The 22,738-nt window shown below is 36.0% G+C and overlaps 1 protein-coding gene and 1 long non-coding RNA gene across 4 annotated transcripts; one reads left to right on the top strand and one right to left on the bottom strand.

Annotated features, from left to right (window-relative positions):
* The first annotated feature begins 1,638 nt into the window (after positions 1–1,638).
* Positions 1,639–4,223, top strand: LOC135111072 (uncharacterized). The gene is made up of 2 exons (XR_010273547.1): positions 1,639–1,912; positions 3,244–4,223. It is a non-coding gene; the product is annotated as an uncharacterized LOC135111072 (long non-coding RNA).
* On the bottom strand, positions 3,491–18,515 carry LOC135111071 (growth factor receptor-bound protein 2). Of its 3 annotated transcripts, none has more exons than XM_064023994.1 (7): positions 18,344–18,515; positions 13,862–13,940; positions 12,896–12,983; positions 12,608–12,705; positions 10,731–10,850; positions 6,650–6,815; positions 3,491–5,515 (listed from the first exon to the last, which is right to left on the bottom strand). In XM_064023994.1, exons 3-7 carry the CDS (start codon positions 12,971–12,973, stop codon positions 5,342–5,344), a joined length of 636 nt encoding a protein of 211 aa, XP_063880064.1. In that variant the 5' UTR covers positions 12,974–12,983; positions 13,862–13,940; positions 18,344–18,515; the 3' UTR covers positions 3,491–5,341. The 3 variants fall into 3 exon arrangements, with proteins under 3 accessions (XP_063880064.1, XP_063880065.1, XP_063880066.1); XM_064023995.1 differs by lacking the exon at positions 18,344–18,515 and adding an exon at positions 18,024–18,244; XM_064023996.1 differs by lacking the exon at positions 13,862–13,940.
* Between the last annotated feature and the right edge of the window lie 4,223 nt (positions 18,516–22,738).

Here is a 22,738-nt window from a genome sequence, read left to right as displayed (position 1 = left end):
CCTATAATTTGAATCTCTAATAGTTGCCTTTTTATTTGTTGCCTTCGAGAGAGAGAGAGAGAGAGAGAGAGAGAGACTGTGTGCATGTGTGTGTGTGTGTGTGTGTATTTACCTAGTTGTGGTTTACGGGAGGGGAGTAATCTCATAGTATCCCGTCTCTATATCTATCCAGTGTGTGTGTGTGTGTGTGTGTGTGTGTGTGTGTGTGAAGAAAAGCAAATCATTACGAGTTTTGATGAAGTCATCAGTTGCGTCTGCGGTGTATCATCTATAAAATTTCATACTCAGTATTTGAACATCAAAATGCCATACAGATAGCCATCTAGCTGTGTTTTTTAAGTGCCTATTAACAAAACCTATAACAGCAGGGGCAATATATGAAATCGGCATCTAAGCTTCCTGTAAGTCCCTATGCCAAGGATAGGAACTCTAGTTGCTCTCAAATGCACGAGACTAATTTTCACCAGTCTTAACAATGTTGTACTTCTTCATTCTTCTTGCATTCTTGATACCTATCAAAAAACAAGTTAAATTGGTGAATCATTTAGCTACCCACAGACATGACTCCCTTCTAGCCCTGTCAAAAGAATACATACTGAATAATCGTCCACTCAACCTGATTTTTTTTTTTTTTTCAATGGTAGGATAGGATTCTTGCGTGTGTCAAGCACATTCTCTCTCTCTCTCTCTCTCTCTCTCTCTCTCTCTCTCTCTCTCTCTCTCTCTCTCTCTCTCTCTCTCTCTCATAACCCTTTCAAGATTTCCTTCTCGTGGGGATGTAACCGATAAGAGAGAGTGGCATGATGATATGCTGTAATTAGAAGCAAAAAAAAAAAAAAAAAAGAAAAAAGAAAGAAAGAAAGAAAGAAAAACAGGAACGTCATGTAAAGTAATTTAGGAGCCACGTACTGTTGTAAGAGAACGGACATAACAGATATCTAAATGGCATATTTTAAGACACCCCTTTGTCTTAACAATCTGCTAAAATGGACGGAGATTTAAAAGTTAGAATTTGTTTCTTTTTAAGATTTGTTAAACGTTTTAAGTCAGTGCTTTTTTTTTTTTTTACTATCGTTATCTATTTTTTATATTTTTTTGGGTGTAAGGCAGGAAGTAGTAAAATTCCAGCGTTGGGAACTCCTGGAGATAACAAAAAAAAAAAAAAAAAAAAATCGCAGTAAAAAAATAAATAATAATAAAAACGAGTGTACACTTCCTATATATTTTTGCAAATTCGTTCCATTCATGTGCAGCTCTATTTGTAAATCAGTTTTTGTCCATTCCCTTTTAATTATGATGCAATTATGAGCTCTAACTTGCCCCTTGATTGTGAATGTACAGTATTGTTATATTTTTTTTAGTCACTAACCTACTTCTATTATATCATCAAGCACTCGCGCGAAACCCTTCTAGGAAATGTATTGTAGCTTAGAGATATTTTGATTTATCCTGATAAGATTTTCAGTCCCATACATCCTTCTTTGCAATGACTCTTGCCTTTCAATGTCCGTTTCATTATAAGACCAGGCTGCCATGATAAGTGCGATCTAAGACCAAGCATAATCTTGAAACTACGTCATTTATATTAGTTACACTTTTATTAATAAATTCAAGTTCACTGTTAGCTCTGCTACCTTCGGTCTCCTCGGTGCATTAGCTTGTATGCGTGTAGGTAGCCAGCGCTGCTAACACTCCTCAGGTCCTTTGAATACGGGATTCAGGTGGTCACCACGCAGCTCATCAGTTGTTCCTCTTCCAGTGGGTAGGTCGATAAATAGTTACCTGGGAAAACCCATGGAAGCTAAACTGGAACCCCGGATGTCACGGTGGTCCATGTATCTGAAGTTAGTAATATCATCCACCACAGGCTCAAAGACCAACGGGAGGAAATGAATGCCGATGCACAGCTCGCGTAAGCCCAACAACTTTACTATATCTTCTAAGCCGGAAAGCGGGGGCCACTATCACTTATTTCTGGCATCAGTCAGCCTGACTCCACTCGTTCCCTTTATGGTATCATTATAATGTTTTTATTGCTTATTAATCTTTGGGAGAGGAGAAACTACCGAAAGCCTTGTTGAAATTAAAGATTTATTACATCATAATCTGTTATCTCAGTTACCATCCTGGATTTAGGGAGAGCAAGATTTGTCTGGCAGAATTTATCCTTTATGAAACCATGCTGGGAGTCAGTAAATAATCATGTGTTCAAGAAAACAATGTCAATGTCAATGAACTGCGAGACTATTCTCGCCTACTACAGTGTTTAGAATCCATTTCACACACATAATTAATAAGATTACGTGATTTCTCCAGAATAATTAATACATTACAGTACCCCATGTATCTAGTCAATATATCAAATACATGGGGAATATTTACCACCTGTCTTCCTTACCTTGATTTTTGTCTGCACTTAGTCTGGTTTTCACACTTGTTTCTACAACTTTGGATTTTCCATGCAACCAAGACCAAACGGTCAATTTAAAAGTTTCCAAGATAATCTATAGAACCAAGCAAAATATTTTGTATACGTTGACCAGTATTTAGGTCATACTTGAGCGAATTTTATAACAATCGTACGATTTTAATAATCTTTAGTAAACTCTTCACATGCAAACTGAAGAGCAATTATAGTTTCTGTACCACCTGTTGAGCCAGTCATTTGATCATCAGTGCCCTCTAAAGTTACCAATGTAGACATTCTACATACCTATCCTTAAAAAAAAAAAAAAAAAAAAAATATATATATATATATATATATATATATATATATATATATATATATATATATATATATATATATATATATATATATATATATATATTAAAAAGATGAAAAGAAAAAAATGTACTCTTACATGTTTATCATCCTATTCATCATTCCCACACTCACCTACTTTCATAAACTGATGCAACAGTAAGCTTTCAACCCTTCTGAGTTGCAATTTTATGTTAGTTCTATATTTATGCCAGTGCTTCTCTTCATTCAGCTGTCTGAATTTGTGGCATGTCTATGAATGAGTTTGTTATCCTTCCTAGTCCTACATCTTCCTTCAGCATATCTGTGTGGCACCACATTACTTTGTAGTGACACACTTATTAGGCTTATATATATATATATATATATATATATATATATATATATATATATATATATATATATATATATATATATATATATATATATATTACAACAGCCTTACCATTCATTTTCATATGGTACTTCCTCTTACTTTGCAGGTTTCTATCAGTGAAAGAGGATCCTGGACTGCAGTTACTGGATTTTACATGGGAAAATTAAGTTTGCTACATGAATAACAAGCACTGTTTGTATTTACTTTCTGATCCATTTCTGGGATATCTATATTTGATAACAACCTGGATTATCAGTTCATGGTTAGGAAGAAAGTTCATTATAATATACTTAACAGTAAATTTTCCTATATTGTGGTACACAAAATTTCTAAAGGAAATATGGAAACTGAAATTTCATTAGGAATAAGGATTTCTTTAAAAATTAAAATTTCAGTACCAGTGGTGCATTTAAAATTTAGGAAAATAATCATTACAAGTACAGTTTCACAGACCTGATATCATATGCATGTCCATTATAAAATCTATTAATAAATTATCAAAGGTCTTCAGTCACATATATGTTTATTTTCTTATTCTTCCAAGTGTTTCATGGATAGTTATTATGTAAAATGGTTACTGTAATTTTCAATATATATATATGTCACAAAAAATAGTTTGAACACCTGGGTTAAATTTATGCACCCAAGATAAATTATATATTTATCTTAAACTTTTATGCAAAAATTAAAATATCTTTCAATGCAACAAAAACATAGTACATTATTCAGCATTACTAAACATAGGCTAAACAATCCACACATTGAAAGAACGTACTAGGAACAAACACTATTTACGTTGGGTGCTTTGAGCTATGGGGCACGTCTAAACCATGCACAGCAGATATTACTAGGAGTAATTCTTTTAATACTTTCTAGTGTCATCAAGGTCTGAACCATACAGAGCAGATATCACTTGGAGAGAGAAAAAAAAAAAAAAAAAAAATCCAGTGCCAAACAAGTGTTTTCTGAATTGCATTTTCATATCAACTTACTGCTGAGCATACTTTGAAACACTGCCCCCAAAATCTCTAAGCAAAATAGCCTCGTGTCATTTACTTAAATGTGGAAGAATGGCTTCAGCAGAAATCTACTTCACCAAATGTATGTAGTTAAGTAATACAAATTTCATACTTCAAATTATACAACTACTTTATCAACATGAAACAGATTTGTGTTATCAACAATAAGCATTTGGTTTAAAGTAATTTATTTAGCTAAGTATTAAAAATAGAGGAAAGGAAGTAATAAAAGCCTCACAACCTCTACCTCCCCTGCTGAGTTACTCTTGCACTCCACCATTTCAACTCACATCCAGTAAGAAACCAATTGTTTGGGAGTTTCATCTGTACATATACACATATTTGCATTCTATATACTGTACTCATCAGAATTCATCAGTATAAAAATTGTGATTGCCACAGTTTGGAGGAATTCAAATTCATTGTTAATTTTTCACTAAAAGGAGGACCAACTTCACCTGAATTCAAGAACACATTGTGCAAAATCAATAAGAAAATTCACTTTGATTACTTTGATTCTTAGATTCAGGTAATGATAGCCTTCTCTGCTTAACCATAATTTCTAGGGCTAAACAGGTTAACAAACATATATGCATTTCTTTCCAATATTTCAACTTAATATTTCAGGTTATGTTAATAGTAAAAGAAGTGAAAAGTTTGTGAATTAAAAAAAAACAGTTGAGGTTTCATAGGTATACAATGCAAACTGCAACACATACTCTCTTACTCCAACCCAAAGACAATTACAATGTCTGCATTGAATTGTGAGCTTGTGGCAAGAATAAGACACTTTTTGAAGAATATCTCTTGGTAAAAAACTGCTGTGAATGAAAAGTACGAAATGGCACCAATAATGTAACAAAACATATGGTTGGCTTTACTTAACAGTAAGAGAACCACTTCAAAATTATCTCAGGAAATACTGAGATGAATGCCACAGGAAAGAGTACCATGAATGTACTACTAGTGGCTTGCCATCTATCACCTTTATCAGTCTCTTGCTACTCGAGCAGTGGGTTCCCTGACCATGAGAGCTTGTTCTTTTGAAATCCCATTCAGTCTCTCTAGATACAGTCTAGAATAATCTGACCAAACTAGGTAGAACATCCTTAATGAACAAGGGACACACGATTGAAAAAGGCTGAAGATAAAATTTAAGAGTTAGGAGATGAAGGGGGCATTTACCTATGTATGATAAGGTGCAACATAAGTAGCAGGAAAAAGACCCCTCCGATTTCCCATTTCACCAGTCCACCAGTGTTGGTCTGATCGGTCTGTTACGGTGATCACATCGCCTCGCTTGAATTCTAATTCTCCATGTTCTTGTGGAGTGAAGTCATACAGTGCCTGCACTAAAAACTGAAATGAAAAGGAATAGTCAGTCAAATGAAAATTTCTGCCAGCCCTTACACTTATTATATAATTCATACAGCAGAACTGACAACTAAATCAAAACTGTGCAATGCCAATTCAATACAAGCCATGTTTGGTGAAAAATTTTAAGTTAAATTTTAGTTGTTTTGAGACCTAAGACAGTCATGCTGTGAATTGTTTTGCAATTTTCTGAAGAAAACTAGAAGATATCTTTGTGGCATACCAAGCATAGTACAGAGCAGGAAATACTGAGGGCCAAGATTTGAAGTAATTTTATTTTTATGTACCACATTTAACTTCAGGAAAAAAGGAAGGATTTCTTTCTTAATGTGTTGACATTAACTGTGGAGGTTCCTTTGATTCAGCTGATATAAAGATCACACTAAATCAGCATTATACATTTTCTATATATCAAGGAGACTAGCCAAAGGCAAAAGAAACTGCTAAGAAATTCTCCTCATGATGCTGTTCCATAAAATAAATAGAAGGAAAAGAAGAAGAAAGGACCGAGGTGATTTGAAATTCATCTTTTGAATCATTTCAGCTCATAAGGAAGAAAAACAAACAGGAAGACCATTGAAAAAGTTTGAAAGAGTGAAGGAACTAGTTAACTCCTCTTGCATAAGGGAAGGTGAAAAGAATAGGGATGAGAGGAAGTAGATCTCATGCAGCAAGCCTGCAGGGGTGAGGAGACACATGCCATTAGCAAGTTCAGAAGAGCAGTAGCCAAAGAAATAATGATAGAAGACAGTAAGATATGCAACAATGCAGCACTAAGTGAGAGAACCAAGACAAAGATGAGAATTCATGAAGTGAAAAGCTTGACTCCGTGTTTAGGTGGGCAGTATGAAATGAATCTACCCATATAAAGGAACAGTACTCCAAACATGGATGGATGGGATATGGTCCGTGAAGAGTTAAAAGCTAGGAGGGGGAAAAATATTAATGGAGGTGAGAGAACACCCAACTTCATGGATGCTATTTTAGTAAGAGAAGTGAAACTTCCAGATGAGATTTTTTTGTCAAGGACAGTCCAAATACGCAAAGTGTAGAAAAGGGGCCATACTAAATAAGTGTTTCAGAATGTATCAAGCAGCATAAAACTACAACTGTACGTACCTCTTCCGGAGTCATGTCTTTGAGCTTGATGTCATGTGAGCGGGACACAGAGGCAGATCGATGGTATTCGACCAATTCGTTTAAGGAGTTGAATTTTACAACCCACAGGAAAAACTTTCCTTGTGCATCTCTTAGGACCTTAAAGTGTTGAACACCATCACCACATCTTGGGGAAAATGAAAATTGAATGAATTAATAAATAAATACATACAATGGCAAAGTAAGAGCATACAAATATACAGGTGAGATGTAAATCTACATAGGTTAGAAAACACAGCGAATCTGGTCCTTCTAATAGACCAAATGTTTAATTTACTCTTATTGTGTTTCTTTATATTTTTAGATACTTTGCACGCATTCTTTTCTACTTGGTAGGGTATGTACAAAACTATTATATTTGTTCATGATCAATTGCTGCTTGTAACATAATTATATAACATAACCACATCCCTCTTCCATCTTTATTCTCTTCCATCTTTATAACTCAAACTTCACCTTGTCCAATCCTCTCTACCTTTTCAACCTTTCCAATGAGTTTTCTCTTGGCACCAGGTTATAAAATGCATAAAAATACTAATAGTGTTAAAATCAAACAAAAAAAAAATAAAATAAAATAAAAAAATAAGGTAAGGTTCAATTCAAAAGAAAAAAAAAGGTAAAAACTAAAATTAATAAAAAAAAAAAGGCTGGAATCTGAATATACCAAAAGAAATTATTTTCCATTTTTCTAAGCATCTTTTGCTGGAAAATGAGGTGGAGTAATTGTGACCAAAGCAAGCCCAGACAACATGGATTTATAGTACCAATTGTACTTAGTGGCATCTAGATGTCCCAGAACAAAAGCAAACCCAACATCATGACTGCTTCAATCCACACCCACCATAGATTTCTCCAAAGAATGCCATTGCACTCACTCAAGTTAAAATTCAGATCACAGGGCCATCAGGATAAAATACCATTTTTTTCAATAATTAAGTAGTAAATATAATTCTACAAATAACTGACATCTCTATCTTTTCTATCACTTGAGTACATTAGGCCAGTCACTTATGCCATTCATCTTTCCTGCAATTATCTTAAGTCTTGGTTTATTTAAGTAGGTCATCATCAACAAAAACTTCCAATTATCTGTGCTGTACAATGTTTACAGGGTGTTGCTCAGACCATCACCTGACTCGCCTGGTGGGAAGGATTTTAAAGCCTCTGCAGCTCAGCATTTGACTTTAAAGAATATGATTCCTTCTCTTTTTACCAAGGTACAATTTTTTTTTCCAGCAGATTCAGCAATTCAGTACAAGGAATGCAAGTTTACAACTATCAACATTAGACAAGACAGCTCAATTTGAATTATTCAGCAGATTAAATATCTTTCTGAATACAAATCACTTGAAAAATCTTTTATGATACATAACAGAGTCCTGAATACAAAATTGTCATCAGATCTTTACAAATCTTAAAGTAAAAGAACACTTCTGTAAAAATGCTTGAATAAGTAGACTATGTAAATTGGGTTTTTGAACCACCTTAGGTATTAGGGTTTAAAAATCATTAACCCTCTTACCTATTCAATTATCTATTATTGTGTGTGTGTGTGTGTGTGTGTGTGTGTGTGTGTGTGTGTGTGTGTGTGTGTGTGTGTGTGTGTGTGTGTGTGTGTGTGCATGTGAGACAGGAGCTCACCAGTATTGAAAGAGTGCAGGTGACAATGGAGAACTCAGAACAAAATAGACGTAAACGTTTGTAATGAGAACAGTTTGGATTTGGCATGGAACTTGTGAATTATGGATTTAAAGTGGTGTGAAACTGGCAAAACTGCTATACCTCTCAATAAGCAGTAACCAGTTTTGTGGGGCATTTCAATGACTACAAGAGTCAAAATTTAAGCATACCTACCCACTTTGAGAAGTATGCTGTGGATTGCACTGGGGTTGTGAGTCTGTGATAAGAAAGACAACATAATTTATATATCTTCTTATATCCTAATTTGTTACAATTTTTTATTCTGTAACATAACTGCCACATACTGCTCTTGGTAAAAGACTTAAGTACTGCCTACTATCCATCACTTTCCATTGCAATTTTTTTTTTTTTTTTTTTTCCTTCCAAGCAGGGGCATGGTGTCAAGTAGTAGTTTGGTGTCTGAGCAAGAAAGATCCAAAAACCAAGCCATCCTCATGCTGTATCAAGACTGCTCCTGAATTAACATAAGGAGGATACAAATCCATGATTTGTTCTGGCATCTCAGCACCACTTAAAAAAAAATAATAGATACATAAATAAAACATAATAAATAAAGAAATAAATAAATAAAGAAAGAAAGAAAATAAAAATAAAGAAAATCAGTTTTTGCAAGAGAGTTTCTTTTTCAAGCTGCTCTCTGAGATTGCAAAAACATATTTAAACTGTGCTACTAGAGTTGCCTGAACAGTGTCTAGGCAGTATCTTTTATATCAGGGAGCCAATATAGCTCTGGTACCTTAACTGACCACACTCATGACTAGAAGAATATTGTAAAGATGGCCAAATCTACACTTTCAAGAAATTTTCAAGATCCTCAGTCCCCATTAACAATATCACAAAGACACCCTGTATGAGGCATCTAGAATCACACCATTGTAAGCACCCCTTTAAAAAAAAAAAAATGATAAACCACTGTCTAAAGTTTCTGATGTGTCAACACATAACTATGAAAAGTATTTTAGTGTCTTTTTGTTTTTGCAGTAAGTTTCATTACATTCAGCACCTGTACACCTGCATAGGTGCAACAGCAGTATGATTATGTTAACTGCAATATGTTCAAAGGTATCAGCATTTTAGAATAACATCACTGATAAACTTTCATGACACACTAGCCAGTACACTAATGATGGAAAACAATGGAGAAGAGGTTACTATGAGGAGTACTGTTTTCCTTGATCTCAGCACTCAAAAGTCTTACAAATCTTATCAATCACTTCTCAAGGAATCTTGTCAAAGCATTCATTATCACAAGGGGGTAAAATTCTTTGTGCATGCAGGTTTTTTCCAGTGTTATGACCAACATATTCCTTCCCTATGTCATCCAAATACTGTTCTGTGTACTTTCCACTTACTCACATTACGCTTTCTTTTCATAACAATGGAGGGGCAAGGCTTCTCTTTCTCTCTCTCTCATCAGCAGAAGACACTATTGTGTGCTCAGTAACACTTATGGTGCATAGAACACTCATAAAATATGGAAAAGGCCACAAATGCAGCACATGTTGCACAAAGGCTGCATCCATTAAACTTGTGATGGTTAGCAACACTGTTACCAATGCTTCCTGCAAGCTACTCCCTGATTGGATGACAGCAAGCAGTATTCCCTCTTTCACTTAGTAAATGCAGTCTAGAAGGTACAAGAGTCCCACTTTCTGATCCACCAGTGGCTGGCTGTGTGGGTGTCAGATTTGCACTATTGTGATTGGCTGGTAGCAACCTATGTGACTTACATTTCTATGATCCTGCCACTCCATCTGGGGGAGTCTAATAGCAGCAAGAACCAGTCATCTATACCCTTAGTATAAAGAGAATTGCCATATTGCTGAAATTATACAAAAATAAAGCTATCATGACAAGACAGAACAAGCTTTGGTGAGGACTGTGAGGTGCCTGGTACCAGTAACTTGCGATGCTGTGATTCTAGACACCTCATATAAAGTCTTTGTTTATGTGGAGTCTACCCACTTACCTGATCACATTAACAGCATGCCCAGTGTATAAATGAGGCTATTAATTATATCTGCTTCCACTGATATTAAGCTGCACTGTTATAAAATATTATGGTGAAAAAAATCCTTGGTACAAAAAGCAGGCACCAATCACCAAGAAATTTACCTTAAATTGAGGGACGTGATTACTTGCATAGATATACGGTGATATTTTTGTGTCTTGCTTAAAAAAAAAAATCAAGGTCAGCACAACTATGGGCTGCCTTGGGCACTAAGCAAACATCTTAACCCCATACTACTAGTCTGCATGTGTGTGTGTGTGTGTGTGTGTGTGTGTGTGTGTGTGTGTGTGTGTTAATCAGTGTAAGGTTTTACATTCAAACTAAACTTACTTGACTGAAAGAGAAAAATCTCCTGGAGAACTTTCACTGACTCTTATAAGAAACGCTCCTTCATGCTTATTATGTAAGAGTTTTTCTGCATCAGCTCTTGTTATCCTTCCATAATACCACCTGTTGAAGAAAGTAAAAAATATCAAAATCAAAATAGAATAACAAATAATTTCAAGTCATCTTTTATGCTATATACTGATCCTTGGAAGAAACCCCATTGGGTAGAGAGAAATTAAATTAAAATAAGAAAAATAATCCCCCAATACTATTGAAACACATACTTGAAAAGTAACATTTAATACTCTATGCTGGTAACACTATCACTTGCAGAAGTCAATACACAGGTGTAACATCATAAATATGCACTTACACATGTAAATATAACACAGAAGACAAATACTGAAGATAAATGTCATAGCAAGGTGATCATCAAGACCAGATAAGTGGCTGATTCTGAGATCCCTACAAAGACTTTGAGTGCTGAATTCTATAAATTTGAAAAAGAATCTGAAAATAACCTGTGTGCAGCTAAGGATGGAGGTAATAAACCAGGGCAGGAGATACTACATTATGGATAAATTGTTCAAACACTTAATTATTATCAGGGCAAGAGGTACTATATTATGGAAAAATTGCACAGACAATTATGTAAGTGACATGGGTATGGAATGAAAAATAAAGATTTAAGATCTATGGCATTTCTCATATACCATATTTCAACTACTTAAATTAACTTAGAAATACATGTGGCATATAAGATGATGAAAATAATAAAGCATATATAACAGATCTGTGTGTTTTCAGGTAATGATGCTAATGATGATAAAGGTAATGTTGAAAAATAAAGCATGTAAGCTCAAACATGTCCCTCAGCTTTACACAGGGCAATTTTTCCTTCCAGCTAGTTCCAGCCATCCAGAACTGCTGGCAGGTTTCAGCCAAAGGCATCCACACAGTCAAGAGCAGCTGCTGGCCTGCTGCATCAAAACACAAACAATCAAGATGGAGTCCTCCTCCAATGAGCTGGCTGCTGTAGCTATGATTTTAATGTACTTGAAGAAAAAGCAAAAGAAGTAACAATTGTGGACTTGTTCCTGGTTAGCAAGAAGGAATACAAATACAAAAAACCCTTGCAAGATGTAAGTCTTTATGCTGAATCTGTTTTTTTGTATAATTGGGTTCTTTAGGATCCCACAGATACCTATTCTCCTTTACATATTCCAATAAATAACTTTCAAATGAACAGGTCCACACAATTTCCATACTACTGCTCATGATATGCACTATAGTAAAGTACACAACTGAACATGGACTTCTTCAGATGACAATATAAAGAAACCAATTCCGCATCTATTTCCCAACATTTTAATAAGTAAATTTATATATTTACTTAATTGTATATAATAATACAGTCAATGGTTATTACTAAAATTGTTTCTGGCACTATCCCTTCTATTTTCAATTTTATGTTAATATCGGTTTTCATTTGATACTGGAAAATTGCCACCCATTGCTAGGTGGCAATTCAGCCACTCCTGGCTACACATTCCCAGCTAAAACCAGCCATGAACTGCCCTGTGTAAACCTGCCTTTATATGCAGAAGTTTCCATCAGCATTTCTTCCTAGAAAGCAGAATGCCTAGTTATTCAGTTATTAATGCCACACTATTTTTACCTCCATCTGAACAAATAAAACAGCTTTCTTATTCTACTTCAACCAAAAGTAACTGGAGTGAGGGGTCTGCCAAATAAACTAATGCACCTATCATAAAAATTATAAAAGTACATACTATGACTAGATAACATGAATTTGACTCAAATTCTGCATACCTAAACAAGATAACACATTCACAAACAAACACTGAAGAAGTACTTACTCATGACTTCTCATTTCAATATAGTTGCTAGGGATGAGTCCATCTCTGCCATCTAGTTCTGCTCTATACCAGTTCATGTCATCTTCCATATTCAGCACCTTGGAAAAAGTTTAAATTAGCTTTTTACATCTTCCATAACTGCAATGAGCTTTGGAAGAAATATTCTACACAGTAAATCTGACAAAAGAACCTACTTATCTGAGAAAAAATAAAATAAAATAAAATAAAATAAAATAAAATAAATAAATAAATAAATAAAATAAAATAGAAAATGCAATGATGCCATACCTTTAAAATCTGCCCTTTTCTAAAGCTGAGTTCATCCTCAGCAGTAGCATTGAAGTCATGTTTTGCACCTGCCTCCATGGTGATATATCTGGAATAAGATACCTTTTAATAGTAAAGATAAAATCCAATAACTGCAACACGATAAATACATTTTCATCCTGTGGCACATACCAGAAACTCAGCCTTCCAAACAAATTTAAGTAACAATATACCACCATGGAACACCACAGAATGTATCACATACTACTGGAAATATTTTCCCAAATATGTATGTAAGTTATTCATTCACCATCTTAAGCTTTATATTCAACTTTGTTAGGGAAAATGAAGCAGCAGCTGGCAGTAATGACTAGAAAGTCAAGAGAAAACAGGATAATTGTTTCAACAGCGAACAATGCTGTTTTTACAACAAACCCAGCTCAGAACATGATTTTATACCAAAGACTAGTCAGTAGGTACCACAAATATATTACCACAGCTCCCTCTGATCTAGGATGCACAAGTGTGGTAAAACTTATTTATTCTGATGAGGCCCATGTCCACAAAAGGACTCCACAGCTATCTGGATAGAAAGTCATAAGTGACACATGGAAACTAAATAAACAAGACTGCTAAGCCTCTTCACTGGAATCACTCATCCGAGATCATGCTAAATGTTTGTCTCCATTCATTCATTAAACCTTTAAGTTTCCAAAAAGCAAATCAACAACACATTAAAGGATTCCTAATGTTGGACTGAAAAGGAAAATTAAAGTGAGTTGTCACTGTCTTGGAAGACAATCACAAAGATACCTGAAATAGTTGAGAGAGATACAAGGCACTAACCTTAACTCCTGTACAAAAACAGCTCAACACAGTAATGTTGATAAAACTAAATTATTTCTTGTAAACTCTGGACCCAATTTAAATTTTCAAATGGATAGATCACCATAATAAAGTAAAAGTATGAGGATACATATACACTACCTGAAATAACCTGTAGAGTAGTTATATTTTCTCAACAATTCAATGCTGAATACTGTAGACTCATTTTCACAAAAACACACTGAAAGAAAAAAAATTCCTTACCAAAACATTCAAAGTTTAAGCTTCACATAAAGTATAAATATTTACACACACACACACACACACACACACACACACACACACACACACACACACACACACACACACACACATGCAAACTTTTAACATGAACTATTCCAAATATGAATGACACTTGAATATATATATTTTTTGTCCTGAACACAAATTTCCCTCCAAATACAAATGTGCCACCTTAGCCTGTTTTTATGACAAACATGAAAATATATGGAATGGGGATTTGGGGGAATATATATTACTGAACAATTATCATTTGGGGGAATAAAATTATTGAACAAATTCATGACTAAAGGAAAATTATGTAAAAAATATGAACAGGATTATATTTAATCATGCCTGTGGCAGATGCCAATTGTTATGTTTTGAACAGAGGCTGTACATAAGGCTGATATACACTGTTCAGTGTCACATGTGGCATACTGTACATACATATTGTGACAGTCCTTCACAATCCCTCACCCATGTATGCTCATCAGTTTTTTATATGTTGTCATATCCTGGATGACCAACCTTTTCTGATGAAAGAATGATCACCATTGCAAGTATAAAATGTGACAAAAGTAGACAAGCCTATTAACCCTTATAGCACTAGTAATGATAGCTTATCATCAGATATGTTTGTAACACATAGTATTGTCAGCTATTGTTGTCCTTGTTTTCCCTCTTATGACTGTTGAACTGGCTTCAAACGTGGATATGTAGTATCCTTTTATGTCAGACACAAAACCACTAGTTGGTGACCATACAGGCTGTCTGTGGCAGGTATGGAGGGGTACGATTAAATAATGTCACTTCCAGGAATGTTTAACACATAATTTCCAATCTCCCTCAATCTCAAGATCTCCCTTCTGGGCAAATCATCAGTATTCCTGAGGCCATATACTGCATATGGTCTTGGAGTCTGATGAGTATCAGAGCCAAAGACTCATGCATGAGTGTGTTAATATTGTGCTGAATGCTTTGTCATTCTCTGTTTTACAAACATTCACAAATGTTTCTAGTGCTAAGGCGTACCATTGCATTCATGTTCTACATGCCATGTGAAACAATGTGATCATGGAAGTAAAAATTCCCACATGCTTGATATTCTCTTGCCACCCATCCTGAAGACAGCAACAGGGGGTATAGGAATGTGGGGGGGAGACATTTAAATGGCTATAATGAGTACTCCCATGCTTATTTTAAGTCTAATAAGAGTATCTTCCACAATTTGAAAGGAAAACAAAAATGCCAAAATTGCCTGGGTCTGGTGTAACCTACCTACCTAATTTTCAAATTATAAGGACTCTAAGGGCCAGAACTAAATCCTAGATATTTACATACTTTCTGTTTCAGGGTCAACATAACTCAGTTATGCCTTGATGGCTCACCTACTGACACCAGTAACTTCATGTGAGGAATAACCAATGAGAGTAAGTATGAAAACTTAACACTGGAAAATAAACACTGGCAAGCAACATATACTCGTAAGTGACTGAGAATCACAGATACGGAGATATATTTGAATTTGCATGATTTTGTTACCAGTATTGGAGTGGATAGTAGTAATTTGGTTAAAATCAATGATGAATAACAGGAAGAGCATAAGTGACAGGACAGAACCCCAAGGAACACCAATGTTAATAGACTTTGAAGAAGAAAAGTGACCGTCTACCGCAGCAGGAACAGAATGGTCAGAAAGGAAACTTGAGATTAAGTTACAAAGAGAAGGATAGAATTTGTAGGAGGGTAGTTTGGAAGTCAAAAGCTTTGTGTCAAACTCCATTAAAAGCTTTTGATATGTCCAAGGCAAAAGTGAAGGTTTCATGAAAATCCTTAAAAAAGCATGATCAAGACTCAATATGGAAAGCCAATAGATCATCAGTAGAGCAGATATGATGGAACCCATACTGGCAATCAGATAGAAAATTGTGAAGTGATAAATGTTTAAGAGTGTTCCTGTTGAGGAAAGATTCAAAAACTTTAGAGACAGGAAATCAAAGCAACAGAACAGTAGTTTGAGAGATTAAGGTGGCCACCCTTTTCAGGAACAGATTGAATGTAAGCAAACTTCCAGCAAGAAGGAAGGGTAGATGCTGATAGACAAAGTTGGAAGAGTTGGACTAGTCATGGTGCAAGTAGAGGTACAGTTTCAGAGAACAATAGGAAGTACCCCATCAGGTCCATAAGCCTTCCAAGGGTCAAGGCTAGCAAGGGCATGGAAAACATCATTGTGAAGGATCTTAATGGTTAGCATTAAGTAATTGGAGGGTGGAGGAAAGGGAGGAACAAGCCTTGAATCATCCAAGGGACCGAGGTGGAGTTTTCGCAAAGGTTTGAGTGAAGAGTTCAACTTTAGAGATGGATGAGATGGCAGTGGTGCCATCAGATTGAAATAAAGGAGGGAAAGATGAAGAAGAAGTAAAGTTACTGGAGATTTTGGCTAGGTGTCAAAAGTCATGAGGGGTGTTTGATCTTGAAAAATTTTGACATTTCCTGTTAATGAAGGAGTTTTTGGCTAGTTGGAGAACAGACTTGGCATGATTATGGGCAGAAATGTAAGTGCATGAGATTCAAGTGATGTGGACCACCTCTCTATCATATATTGTGCAAGAACAGGGTGTTAAACCAAGGTCTGGAAGGTATAGGGCAAGAGAAAGAGTAAGAAATGTATGCCTCCATGCCAGATACTATCACCTCTGTCATTTGGTCAGCACACAGAGATGGGTCTCTGACACAGAAGCAGTAGTCATTCCAAGGACAATCAGAATACCTCCTCATGTCCCCCAATTACCAGAAACAAAATGCCAGAGGCACATCTGCTTTGGGCTATCCTGAGGAGGGATTGAAGTGAGAGGATGAGATACAGATGTGAGGTTGTAATCAGAGGAACCCAACAGAGAGGACAGGGTAACAGGATAAGCAGATCAAGATGGTCAAGAACATGAGTAGGGTGTTGCACCAATTGCTCTAGGTCATAGAAGATGGCAAAGTTAAAGACTAGTTCACCAGGATGGTCAGTGAAGGGAAAGGAAAGCCAAAGCTGGTGGTGAACATTGAAATCTCCAAGAATGGAGATCTCTGCAAAAGGTAAGAGTCAAGATGTGCTCCACTTTGGAATTTAAGTAATCAAAGAACTTTTTATAGTCAGAGTTAGGTGAGAGGTATACAGCACAGATCAATTTAGTTTGCGTGACTGTAGTCATAGCCAAATATTGGCAACAACTAAAGTCACTAGTGAAATGTTCAATCAAACATTCAACTTAGTTTATCAACCATGACTTACAAGTAGCCAGATCATTGCTAACACTGTTGCACCATCAAATACAAACTAACACTAGCATACCAGCTGCTAAAAACAGCTCTTTAACCCTGCCAGTGATGATTCAAGTAGTGAATCAGATAGCTACCAACATCTCACCAGTAAGGCAATGTTAGGTTAGGTCAGAAGTAATTATTTATTTATTGTTGTTTGTTTGATTTATTGTGATTTGAATGACTATGGTAGTCTTTTTCCAAACAAAATTAGTCATGGCCACATTTCTCCAACCCAAACATCAAATTTTCTACCAGTGTCCTCTAGAGTCCAGACTTGTGATGGGGAAACAAGTTTACCTCTGGAACAAAATCTTTACACAAGAAAAGATTGCTAGAATCAGTTGAAAATAGAAAAAAAAAAACTATTACAAAATACTGAGAATATTACTTGTGTCTGTCATGGGAAAGCTTCATGTTTAATCCCAAACTAAGATCTAGTCAAATATTTTTTTGTCATGTTAAAGAGAAAAAAGATAAATAAATATATCACTTGTTGAAATTTCTAGTTCAACAGCCTTTAATTATCACACTGGGTTTCAATATCTACACCTCATCCGAGAAGTATTTTCTAGGAAATGTCCAAAATGGTAAGAGTGGCTAAAGCAGTATAATAGTTAATTTAAACTTTTTTTCCCTGTTAGCAGTAGTTTCCTGATCTTAGCAGAAGGAACAGGCTCGGGTGCCAAACACAGAGAGGATAAAATGTCCCCAAATAAATCATCCTTACATTCCCAGTGACAAGATACACAGGCAGGCCGAAGAGGGTTGAGTCAGCCTTGAGGGGAAGGAAGGGCGAGGGTGGGGAAGGGAAGGCAGCTGGAAACCCCGCCCCGCCCCGCCCATCGCCACCTACACCCTCCTTGCCCCTATACTAAGGGCGTTTAGGGGAATTTGAGTATAATCCCGCAGGTGTGGTGGTGCACCAAAGCTCCCAGGTATTAGTACTAGAGTCTCACACCTCGGCTCTCCTGCTTGGTTAGGTGTGCCATTAATACATCAGTCCTCCCGGCCCTCACACGGTCACACCGTGCCGCCATGGGTACTTGCCTGGCTAGAACTAATGTGGTGCGTGGACCTCTTTTTCCAGTATAATGCTTGCGTATGCACAGTTGTTATTTCCTTGCCAAATAAACACTATGAGGTGGTGGACGCCTCGCGCCCTCCCATCACCCTTGCCACTGTACACTGTTGCCGCCACTCACTCCTTCACTGCACGGTGTTGCCACATACACTCTCTGACGGCGTGGGTGGTTTTATATATCTCAGTCTTCCCTGTAAATGGAAATATATTTTGTATGATGTTCTCTGTTTCTTTTGTATCGACCAAATAAGGAAATATGCCCTTGAATTTCACTGTCAAGTCAAAACATTGATGACGCCAGTAATACAGCTGTATTTTGTATCGATTTATTATTTGGTGCAATGCATATTTTTATGTGACATATTACACAAGGCGAATAATGATGCATTTTCTATTAAATTATTTACAAAGGTGAATGAAAACTGATACAATGAAAACGCACAAACACTTGATGCAGAAGATATTATAAACAAGTGGAAATCTTAGCTTGTTTTTAAATCTAACAAATTAAAAGAATATCCCCATGACAAGTGTCTAAATATTTATACGTAAGTCGTTGCTACTTTACTCTGCGCAATGAATGCGCACAAGATTCGTTCTTCGGCTGAAAAGCGGGTTATTTGAATGATGCAGAAAGCTACACGACCTTGCAATAAAAAATAAATTTGATAAGTCAGGGTTTACACCCAACACCTTGCGAAATATAAGTTACACTATGAAGGTAACATGAGTTGGCATCTTTACGGCAGCTACCGCTTTATCCCAGTTCACCCACAGTGTCTTAGCTTCTTTCCACATCCGGATTTCCTGTATAACACAGCAGGGCTGTCCTTTACACCGCGATAACAGGCGTCACGTGACGCAAGTTACAAGTAACAAACAACTGTGAGAAGTATCGTACTGCACTGAAACCTTCAAAGGAGCCTGCACACACACACACACATACACACAGAGTAGTACAGGGTATATGGAAGCAACTTCCAATGTTCATTAGATATAATGATTCTCCCACATTCAAATTTGATCTTGAATTCATTACTCTCTCAGGAAGAACATTACAGAAAGTACATTGCCAATATTTTCACCCTACTACAATTTCAGGTATTGTTCTCATCCTGCGAACACTATGCTTGTCATTTAAAAGCACCTAAGTTTCTCTGTTTCCTTTTTCACTTTTATTCCCTGTTTACCAACACACATACACATACACACAAGTAGTACAGTGTATATGGATGCAACTTCTTTCATTAATGTTATTTTTTTCATTTTTTTTTTTTTATATAATCCAAGTTAACGAATGATAATAACCTTTTGATACCACCAGAGCCAATGATAATTAAAAGGAGAAAAGAAATAAACGTATTTTCGTATGTCCTATGATCTATCATTAAGATTGCATTCATGACATTCGCATGACCAAGAAGGAATCCAGTATCGTATGAACAAACCAGCTGCACCTATTTTCTTTTCACATTTGAAAATATTTATAAACAACAAAAAAATGTCACCACCACTAACAACAACAACGTCATCATCAACACCACCACCACCACCACCATTACCACCACTGAAAACAACAACAGCAACGCCACCACCATCACTAACAACAACAACAGTGCCACATATATTTCACTCACTGACGGAAGTATCCGGGTGACCTTAACCCTTCCTAGTACATAACCTACACAAGAAGGTCGTCGTCATCCGGCTCTTACTCCTTTCTCTTTTTACACGTGTAATATCACCTAAAGAAAGAGAGAGAGAGAGAGAGAGAGAGAGAGAGAGAGAGAGAGAGAGAGAGAGAATATTGGAGCTTTAAGGAACATCTGCCTTCCTAGTGGTATGTGAATACAAAGGATACTGTTTCCCCAATGTTCCTACGATATAATGATTCTCCCACATACCAATTTGATCTTGAATTCATCAGTCTCTCAGGAAGAACATTACAGAAAGTACGTTGCCGATATTTTCACCCTACTACAATTTCAGGAATTGTTCTCATCCCGCGAACACTATGCTTGTCATTTTGAAGCACCTAAGTTTGTCTGTTTCCTTTCTCACTTTTATTCCCTGTTTACCAAGCAATACAAGTCAAGGAGTTGTGACCTTTCCTTTCTGACAGGAGTGGAAGACTAGCAATTTTGCCTCCTGTGCGTGTAAGCTTTGTAATGAAGGGGTAAATTAGTTACATTTACCTATTTGTATTTTACAGGACCCGAGGTACTTGTACCGTCCTGTCCCCATATTTGCATTTTATCTAGTCTTTCCTGCATCCTTCTTTTCATATTGTTTCCTCATTAGTTCACTCCAGCGTTCTACATATATCTTGGGGAAGCTTTCTTTTATGTTATTCAAGTATTGCCCTTTCCTTTCCCTCCTTTTCTTTTTTTTTTCCATGTCCTCTTATGTATCCGAATTTTCTTCTTTCCCTTCTCTACCGTGCCCCCTCTCCATTCTGATATTTCATCTGCATCTTTATTCTCATTACCTTACTTTCGGAAAAAAATTCCATCCAGGTTTTGGTCTTTTCACTGAGTTCATATATATATATATATATATATATATATATATATATATATATATATATATATATATATATATATATATATATATATATATATATATATATATATATATATATATATATATATATATATATATATATATATATATATATATATATATATATATATATATATATATATATATATATATATATATATATATATATATTCACCAAAGTAACCTCTTATGAGTAATCTTATCAATGCTTTTTCGGAACTACATATACATAACCAGTGCATGTAGTGTATGTCATGAGGCCCGTGTGATCCATTCACACACAGTAGCGAGGTACAGTGAAAGGAATAAAAGATAAGAGGGGGATAAAGAAAGAGGGACAAAGAAGGAAAAGAGGAGGCCGAAAAGTGAAGATGGAAGAATTACGAAAGGGGGGGAGGACGGTTTCTTCCTCTCCAGTGACAGGTCTCATGAGACAGGAAGGAATCAAGTGTCACTAATCTTGCCATGCTGGGAGAATTCTGTTGTTATCGGTTGCCAGCCAAACAGAAACCTGTCCGACACACACACACACAAACACACAAACACACACACACACACACACACAATAAATACAAGCAATATGTGAGATTATATCCATGGTTTTGTTAATTGTGCTATATAATCCTATCTGGGGGTCGTTGCGTTCAAGTCATAAGCCTGGACGTACTTTGAAAGAGTTTGGACTGTTTTCAAATGTCACAGAAATGGCAATTCTAGTTTATCATATATATTTTTTTTTTCCTTTTTCTCATGAAGGAGATTCATAAATAAATTATCATTATAATAGTGAAAGTACTATTGAAAATTTCAATAATCTTTACAAGTACTTGTTAAAATACTAAAGACACCAATGCAGCTGGAAACTCGATCCCGAATATGCAACATCTGTGTTAGGGATACGTGTAGGAACAGCAAGGGTGGAAGACTGTGCAAAGATCAAACAGACGTTTATGGAATGACAAGAGTGGAGAAGCGGGACTTAATTAATTGACAAGGTAATGAGTTACATAGTAAATGTGTCTCGGATATGGACAAAATTTGTTCATTTGGCAGTTGATACATTTTATATATTAGAGCAAAAGAAATATCGATTCTTTGTAATAGAACACGTCTTTGCGTATCAATGAAATTCTTTTGTTTGTATCTTTTAATTTTGTGTCGTCCTACCATATTTAATGATTAGGACAGTGGTTGGAGACTCAGTGACATACCTACACACACTCACATACGAGAAGAGGGGATAAGTTATCCAAACAGATCAATGAAATGCATTATCCCGGGAAGAAGTGTGTGCATACAGTACAGAAATTTAAAGATAGGTTAAAGTTTAATTTAAGGAAAATTAAATAAAAAAATATATACCCTCACTAAAATTAAGTCTACTACAAGGGTGATATGATACGTTACATAGACATCCTTTTAAGATAAGGCTGATTCAGATATGTGTTGCACATTACAACGACGCTGTGTATGGCTGTGGTCCCGAGCTGCAAAGCTACGTGCCTGTGTACGAGCAACAAGGAAGAAGAAACAAGATGAGTGTGGTGATAATGGAAGGTGCAAGATGAAAACATAGCAATCCAAGTAGGAGATTGCTAGATGTAGGAGAGAGAGAGAGAGAGAGAGAGAGAGAGAGAGAGAGAGAGAGAGAGAGAGAGAGAGAGAGAGAGAGAGAGAGAGAGAGAGAGAGAGAGAGAGAGAGAGAGATGCTGCAACTGGTCAATTATGACACCAGTACATACTTTATTTTGAAACGCTTTGGAATGAAATGAATGAGAAGGTTAATGATAATACTCGGC

This window comes from Scylla paramamosain, chromosome 21 (genome assembly GCF_035594125.1).
Source record: "Scylla paramamosain isolate STU-SP2022 chromosome 21, ASM3559412v1, whole genome shotgun sequence".
NCBI classification, from domain to species: domain Eukaryota; kingdom Metazoa; phylum Arthropoda; class Malacostraca; order Decapoda; family Portunidae; genus Scylla; species Scylla paramamosain.
The sequence above is the reverse complement of the archived record's forward strand: the minus strand, read 5'-3'. Positions and strand labels throughout refer to the sequence as shown.